Source organism: Dromiciops gliroides, chromosome 5 (genome assembly GCF_019393635.1).
Source record: "Dromiciops gliroides isolate mDroGli1 chromosome 5, mDroGli1.pri, whole genome shotgun sequence".
In the NCBI taxonomy this organism is placed as follows: Eukaryota; Metazoa; Chordata; class Mammalia; order Microbiotheria; family Microbiotheriidae; genus Dromiciops; species Dromiciops gliroides.
Window position 1 is genome coordinate 61,548,445 of NC_057865.1, and position 8,298 is coordinate 61,556,742.

Below are 8,298 nucleotides of genomic sequence, written 5' to 3' on the forward strand. Positions count from 1 at the left end.
CCCAAGGAGGCCTAATGTTTTTGAGCTGAATTGAAAGAGTGGTATAAGCTGCTTGGGGTTTAATATAGCAATTTATCTCCCTTTATCAAAAACGATTGAGGAGATGGGCTGAGCGTAGGGTACAATTTATGGATCACAGATTTGTAGTGGGTAAGGAAGCTTTGTAGGCTAACTCCCTCATTTTGTTTTTGTTCAGTTGTGTCTGACTCTTTGGGACCCTGTGAGCCATACAGTCCATGGGTTTTCTTGGCAAAGATTACTGAAGTGGTTTGCCATTTCCTTTTCTAGTGGATGAAGGTGAAAAGAGGTTAAGTTACTTGCAGGGTCATACATCTAGCTAGTAAGTGTCTGATTTGAACTCAGGTCTTCCTGATTCCAGGCCCACTGCTCTATCCATCAAGCCACCTAGCTGCCTCATTTTACAGATGAGAAAACTGAAGTCCAGAGAGTTGAAATGACCTGTGGTAGAAAACCGGTTTTAAACCTGACTCCATAACCATTTGCATCTTTCCAAACAAAGGTCCTCAATCATTACCAGCTCTGAGAATCATGAGAGGAAAGAGGAAGCTCTCCTCTGCTCACCAAGCAATTAGATTTCTGGTGCATCTTTATTAATCAGCCAATAAAAATTTCCTAAGTGTCTGTTGTGGACCAGGCGCAGTGCTAAGTGCTGGGGATAACAAATGAGGCAAAAGACAGCTCCTGCCCTTAAGAAGTTTAGCAGATCTTTTCATACAACCTTTGAGGCCTTCTACAGAGCAACAGTAACAGTCAAGGAGGCTGGCTTTATAAGGTAGACTGACCCTGAAAATGCAAACACCGTGTAGATGGAGTACACGATGCAAAGTGAGTGCTGGGTCTCACAGACCAATAGAACTGGATGAGGATCGAAGCTCGTTGCCATTCTTAATTTAGGACAGCAAGCTTTTGGCCCAGGAGTTAGAACTGGTTAGCCAAACGTGCGCTTGGGAAAATGCATCTTTGGAAGGAGAATACAAAAGAAATTAGTGTATGGGCACAAATTATAAGGGGTCCTATCAGGCACTCTCCTTTCTGAAAGCCACTGAAAGACTGGAGGAAAGCCTTTAATACTACTACAGATAATAACGGAAGTCTTTAATGAAGCTTTAAAAATAATAAAGTAAGCTTTTCAAAATTTAATATGCAATAATTTAAATTAACAGTGACATGCATTTAAATAATTTAGTAACAACACTTAGTAACTTAAAATTTTAAAATAACGGAAGGCTTCAAGGATGATTTTTTAATGATAATTTTAAAATCTCCGCCGCTTTAATACAATTTAGGAAGGTTGCAATAGACATTGTGGCAGCGAGCATTTACTCGGCGCTTTCAGAGCCGCCCCGCAGCAGCCGCAGGTGCCTGCACCTCCACAGAGAGCCTAGGGACTGTGGAGGGGGAGGGGAGGATGAGTACAAGTCACGTGGGTGGCCGCCTGGAATCCCGGGACCCGAGAGTCCATTAAGAACGAAGCCGACACACACGTTCTCTCCCCCCTTCCCCCCCCCCACCTCCCCTCCCGCTGGAGACTGGGAGAGGCGGGTGAGGGGAGAAGTGGGAACGAGCTCAGCTGACGCGCGCCTAGCGCCGGGATCCGGGAGGAGGCGGTGGGCGGGGCCACCTCCGGGGCGGGTGAATGAGACGCGGCAACGATCCGCACATTCCAGCGTGCCCACGTGACCGGGCCTCGCGGCCTGAGGTAAACAAGCTCTGGGCGGAGGGAGGGGGCGGGGAGCCCGCCTCCCCGGTGCCTTCACACACTCTCTCCGGCCTCCGGGACTCAGTCCAGCGGGGCGGGCGGCTTCCTCGGGGAGTCCTCCGGCTCCCGGAGCAGCGGCCGGCGCATCCAGGGGAAGGGTGAGAGGCTGCGGCGGCAGCAGCCGCCGCCGCCGCGGCGCCCGTGACCCGCGCCCCCCGGCGCGCGCGCCCCCGCCCCCGCCCCCCGCCCTGTGGCGCAGTAGGAATTGGCGGGCCCGGCCCGGGCGCTATTTGCGGCCGCTGACGAGCGGCGGGCGGGCGGCCCGGGATGGTGGTGGGGTCATTTCTATTCTAGTGGCGGCGGCTCACCCGCCCGGGCCGCGGCCCCCTGGAGCCCGGAGGGCGTGTCCCCCCGCCGGGGGCTCGGCGCGCCTATAAGGGGCCGGAGCGGCCGCGGGGCGGACATGCAGCTCTACAGCCCCGGCTTCAGCCACTACCCCTCGGGGGGCCCCGCCGCCTCTTCCCCGCCCTCGGCGGCCGCCGCCCCCTTCAAGGTCTCCCTGCAGGCTCCGGACGCCGCCGAGGCCGCCGGCGCTGACTGCCTCCCCGCCGCCGCCGCCCCGGCCGCCGAGTCCCGCGAAGCCGCAGCCGCGATGCCCGCCTTCTCCTCGTGCTTCGAGAGGGCGGCGCCGGGCGCCCCCGCAGCCGCCGCGGCCGCCGGGCCGTGCAAGCCGCCGCTGCCCCCGCCGCCGCCGCCGCCGCCGCCGCCGCACTACGCGCCCGCGGCGCCGCCGAGCGCGCGCGGCCCGGGCCCCGAGCCCCGCGCCCGGCCGCCTGAACCGCCCCGCCGCTGCTCCTCGTCCGCCTGGCTGTTGGAGGAGCTGCTGCAGGCCGGCCCCGAGGACGGGCCCGAGCGCGGCTTCCGCTCGAGCGAGCCCCCGCAGGCCCCGGCCGCCGCCGCCGCGCCCCGCGCCCGCCGGCCCCGCGAGCCCAGCCCCCGGCGCTGGGAGGCGGCCGCGCCCGTGCCCCGCGCCCGCGGCGAGCCGGCCCCCGGAACCCCCGAACCCCCCGCTGCCGCCGCCGCCGCCGCCGGCCCCAAGGACGAGAAGCTGGCCCTGTACCTGGCCGAGGTGGAGCGGCAGGACAAGTACCTGCGGCAGCGGAGCAAGTTCCGCTTCCACATCATTCCCGACGGCAACTGCCTCTACCGGGCCGTGAGCAAGGCCGTGTCCGGAGACCAGAGCCAGCACCGCGAGCTGCGCGAGCAGACCGTGCACTACATCGCCGACCACCTGGACCACTTCGGGCCGCTCATCGAGGGCGACGTGGGCGAGTTCCTCATCGCCGCCGCGCAGGACGGCGCCTGGGCCGGCTACCCCGAGCTGCTGGCCATGGGGCGGATGCTCAACGTCAACGTCCACCTCACCACGGGCGGGCGGCTCGAGAGCCCCACCGTGGCCACCATGGTCCACTACCTGGGCCCCGAGGACGCGCGCCGGCCCAGCATCTGGCTGAGCTGGCTCAGCAACGGCCACTACGACGCCGTGTTCGACCACTCGTACCCCAACCCGGAGTACGACAGCTGGTGCCAGCAGACCCAGGTGCAGCGCCGGCGGGACGAGGAGCTGGCCCGCTCCATGGCCGTCTCCCTGTCCAAGATGTACATCGAGCAGAACGCCTGCTCCTGAGGGCCCGGCCCGGGCCCCGAGCTCGGACCCTCGCTAGACTGACTGTAATGGCGATGCCTTAATCATCTTGTTGGAGCCCCCACCCCCCCCAAGCTGAAGGTTGCAGCGCACCTGAATGATGTTTTACGACAGCCTGGAGTAGTCTGAATGCTATTTATAATGTGTTGTATAAAGTTAGCACCACTTTATTTGCAAGCTGATTTTCTCATAGTGTATATTTGTTTATTCCCGGTAATCTATTTTCTATAAAAATGTATTTTTGCACAATATTTTTTAAGATTGGTGTACCTCCATTTATGATGTCTCATTTTGGCAAATGGCTTTTGGGCATAGACCCAGAGAAGTACTTTGTATAAAGCTTATTTTGTACAGAGTTTGTGTTCTTTTATGCTCTTTGGGGTTTGAACTTTACATTTATTCTTTCAAATGAAATTGATGTCATTGATGTTACCAGATAATTGATCCATTCCATCTTGATGAAAAGCATTTCTTGATTGGAAACCGTTGGATTCTTTCCAAAAAAAAAAAAAAAAAGGAAAAGCTTTAAAAAATTTTGGGGAAGGAAATGAGGTAGAGGAAAAACATTTTGTCTGAAGGACAGAACAAGTTTGTTCTGACTGACTGAGTTCTCATATTCATTGGTGGTGTGATTCCTGTATTTTGGTTCCTGTGTAAAGTGGCCTCTTGATTGTCTGGTGCTCTCGGTTTTATTTATTTTTCATTTGTTACAATAGGATTTTAACATAGGATAAAATGTGGTAACAAGATAATAGTCTTCTGCTTTTGTAATAAGTGTCTTTGATTCACCTTGGGGATTTTAAAATTAACAGTATAAATGTCCCTGACAGCAATTAAATTGTGGCAGGAGAATATTATCTTTGTACTTTGTTCCTTTGAAGTACTTTCAAGGGTAAAACGGAATTGTCCTGTATTATGTAAAGCTATTTGAAAAGAGCTTGTATGGTTTGCTGGGTCAAACGTTTCCAACTTAAAAGCTATCTTGTTTCCAATTTTAACTACTTTTAGTCATATTTATTAAGTAATGCAGTTTGTACTTTTTTATTTTGTAATATTTTGTGATTTTTTTGACTTTTTACTGTATTTGTATAATAGGACTATTCTCAGCTAATGGAATGAATAAATGCATACTTTTAATTTTATTGTCTCCTAGTAGCAAATTTCAAAATGGTTTCTTTCTTTTGGACTGGTATGTGATTTAATTGGTATAAGTTCTCTTTGAAGAAAAGCCTTCCACCAATGCAGTTCACATCTGCTCTGCAATTTATAGCCTTTGGAGTTAGTTGCTTTGGGGCACTGAGGTTAAGTTACTTGTCCACATCATGGGACAAAGCCTTTGTATGTTAGAGGAGGGGCTTTAATTCAAGTCAGCCAGATTCTGTGGCTGACTTCGGATCCACCACTCTGGGCCTGCTCTCCTCTGAAATGACTTCTTGTAGGTGGACATATTTCTCTTTTAGAAATCACATTTTTCTCAGCTTTGGTAATAATACTGCATTCCTTAATAGTAACCTAGATTGAGCAACTATTAAGACATTACTCAAGTTTTTTTCGAGGAAATGATTTAAAAGTAGACTAATAAATTGCTGCCATTATTTACATAGAAGTTTTTACCTAGCAAATTCTAGATATGAACATTAATTCTTTGGCACTGCAGAGCAATGGAGAAAGTACAGAAGCATTGGGTTAATTGGTGTCATGGTTTGGTTTTCAGTGCAAATTTTTCACTTTCTAAATTTTAGTTAAAGGAATTTCTGGTTTTGATTCATTTCAGGCTCTCATAATCAAGCCCTTTAATCTTAAGAGTTTAGAAATGTTTCATTCATGGTTGACCTACACATAAAAACAATGCTTTGCAGAAATAACTGGTTATTAGTTTTTCCTCACATCTCTTTAACCCCTAGCCCTCACTTCCTTTTAAAGAAATCAAACCTAGTTTTCACAGACAAAGCAATCTATATTTTTTTACTTGTTTTTGCAGTGTACATAGTCACAGACTGGAATTTGAGTAAATTCCTTCATGAATTGGTAATTATTGTCAAGTAAAGATTTTATTTCTCTTTGGTTTTAGAATTAGGTCTCTGGTCTTTTACCTCAAGAAGTAGGTCAAGAATAATTTACTCAGGTAATTTGGGAGGAAAAAAGGATGCATGTAGTATGCACTGGTGGCTTTTGCATAGATCACTTGGATATTGAAAGCTAGATTTGTGTCTTATTCTCCCAGATCATTTCTTGTTAAATTCTACATGGAGTCTGAGAAGTTGTAATCTAATATTAATATCCCTATTTCTACCTCCTTCCAACAAGTTTTAGGGAAGTTGCTTACCTTTTTCTCATTACTGACTTTCTACAAGTGGAATCTATGCTGACATTTATGGAACTTTGTACCTTAAAGTGAAGATTATCTCATCTGAGACTCACAATTCTGTAAGTTAATTACTTAGCCATTTTACAGAAGAGGAAACTAAGCCTTAGTGCAGGTTAAGTGTCTTATCCATGCTTCAAGTTAAAACAGGATTTAAAATCATGTAATGGGACTCCAAGACCAACACATTTTACGATATGGTATAGTAGCACACTAGATTGATCCCTTGTAGTTGTCTGATTTGAATCTTAGTCATTTACCTATATCTTTCCTTCACTCTCCTTAAAATAAAAGCCCCTTCCCTGTTCTGTCAAACAACAAACATTAAGTATCTGCTAAGAGAGGCATGCACTAGGGGTACAAATAAAAAAAAAAAAAGACTGGCACCTTAAGTTCTACTGGAGGGATAGGTGTTTGCACAGCAATAGGATATGGGAGACAACTCTAAGGAGGAAATTAAGCTTTAAAAAAAATCTGCATCGGTTAGTTAACAGTTACCTGTGGTAGAAATCCTGAACTTCTGAAGGCTTGATGAATAATTGAGCCAGCTAGGTTCAAGTGCCAGCTCTGAGTACTTACCAGTTTGACCTTGGACAAATCAGTAACCTCTGACCCTCGGTTTCAAATCTGTAAAGTGAGGGTGTGGGACTAGATGTCCTTTAACATCCTTTTCAGCCCTAAATTTGAATTGTTTGGAAATCTGTTCTCATAAAAAGTATGATCGGGATAGGACCTGTCATTTCATTTGTATGCAGAAATGTCAAATTCAGGGTCAGCAGGCTGCTCCCAGTGTACTAGAGCCTTATTAAAATGTAACTGGGAAACGTTTAGTAAAAAGACAATACGATATAATGCTGATTTGTGGTTTTCTCCTGCAGTGATCTTTCTCTATTTTGAAATTGACAGCGTTTGTAGAAAGAAGAGTAAACTCCCGCTAGCAGAGAATATCAGCACCTTCTGCAACTTAACATCACTTGCTGATGGCTACAGCCACCATGTAACATAACAGGCTGGTCTTGAATCCAGCCTTCCTAGCTCAGAGGATACTTCTTTTATCCACTATGTCACAATGCTTTTCAAAAAGTATGATGGAGATAATAAAGAGTAATACATTACCCACAATCTTTTTTATTTTCCAATTTTTGGTATTGTGTAGTGACCAAAAATTACATCGATAGCATAAAAACATGACCTGGTTGTGTTTTCTCTTCCAGCAGGGAATTAACATTTTGTCTTTAATGTAGTCTCATGGATAAGAGAAACTAGTGATATGGAACAAAGGAACATGTATTATCCTATTTGTTTTTTCCTTTTTAAAAAAATTGATTTTTTAAAAATTTAATTTATTTTTTGTTACAGTTTAAGTTTCAAACTGTTTCCCTCCTCACCCTACGTTAGAGAAGGCCACCATTTGACGTGTGTGCACATATATATGTATATATAGTCATATATGTAAAAATATAAATGTAAAAAACAAAAATTAATTCAAATCAGACTGCTACTAATATATATGTAAAATGTAAAACTATATATATGTGTGTATGTAAAAATCATACTGTGTATACTTCTGTTGATCATTTCTTTCTCTGGAGGTAGATATTATCTTCCTTTGTAGGTCCTTTGTAGTTCATTTGAATATTTATAATGCTCAGAATAGTTTAGTAGTTCACAGTTATTCTTTAAATAATATCACTGTTACTGTATTCAACGTTCTCTTGTTTCTGCCAACCTTTTTAAATTTTTTTTTTTGTGGGGCAATGAGGGTTAAGTGACTTGCCCAGGGTCTCCTGCACTTGAACTCAGGTCCTCCTGAATCCAAGGCCAATGCTTTTTCTACTGTGCCACCTACCTGCCCTGGTTCTGCCAAATTTTTTTTTAAATTAAATGCCAGCTAGTTGGCACAGTGGCTGGAGCACTAATTGGACTCAAGGAGATGAGTTCAAATGTAGACCAGGACATTTTAGCTCTGTGACCCTGGGCAAATCATTTAATCTCTGCCTCAGTTTCCTTAACTGTAGAGGGGATAATAATAGCCCTACCTCCCAGGATTGTTGTGAAGATCCAATGAGATAGGAACTTAATAAAATGCTTTGTTTCCTTCCTTTGGCTATCTTCTGTGAACGTCCATGCTTTTAACTAAAAAATTTCAAAATATGAATTATATTTTTGTGAATTGCAATAAGTATATGCACAATGACAAGCCATGAGGGGAAAACCAGTAGACAATACAAACATACCTCTGAGATACTGTGGTTTCAGTTCTAGATCACCTTAATAAAGGCAAATATTGCAATAAAATGAGTCACATGAATTTTTTGGTTTCCCAATGTATATAAAAGTTACGTTTACACTATACTGCAGTCTAGTAAGTGGACAATAGTATTATGTCCAAAAAACCCCTCCCCAATGTATATACCTTAATTTAAAAATACTTTATTGCTAAAAAATGTTAACCATCATTTCAGCCTTCAGTGAGTCCTAATATTTTTTCTGGTTTAGGGTTCTTGC

The 8,298-nt window shown here is 46.0% G+C and overlaps 1 protein-coding gene across 1 annotated transcript; it reads left to right on the plus strand.

Annotated features, from left to right (window-relative positions):
* Window positions 1–2,017: 2,017 nt before the first annotated feature.
* On the plus strand, window positions 2,018–4,562 carry OTUD1 (OTU deubiquitinase 1). Its single transcript, XM_043968618.1, has one exon. The coding sequence runs from the start codon at window positions 2,184–2,186 to the stop codon at window positions 3,405–3,407; it is 1,224 nt and encodes a 407-aa protein (XP_043824553.1). The 5' UTR covers window positions 2,018–2,183; the 3' UTR covers window positions 3,408–4,562.
* The last annotated feature ends 3,736 nt before the right edge of the window (window positions 4,563–8,298 follow it).

Bases quoted from the DNA above. Each gene is read 5' to 3' on its own strand.
- OTUD1 (XM_043968618.1), top strand. From the start codon at position 2,184: ATGCAGCTCTACAGCCCCGGCTTCAGCCACTACCCCTCGGGGGGCCCC.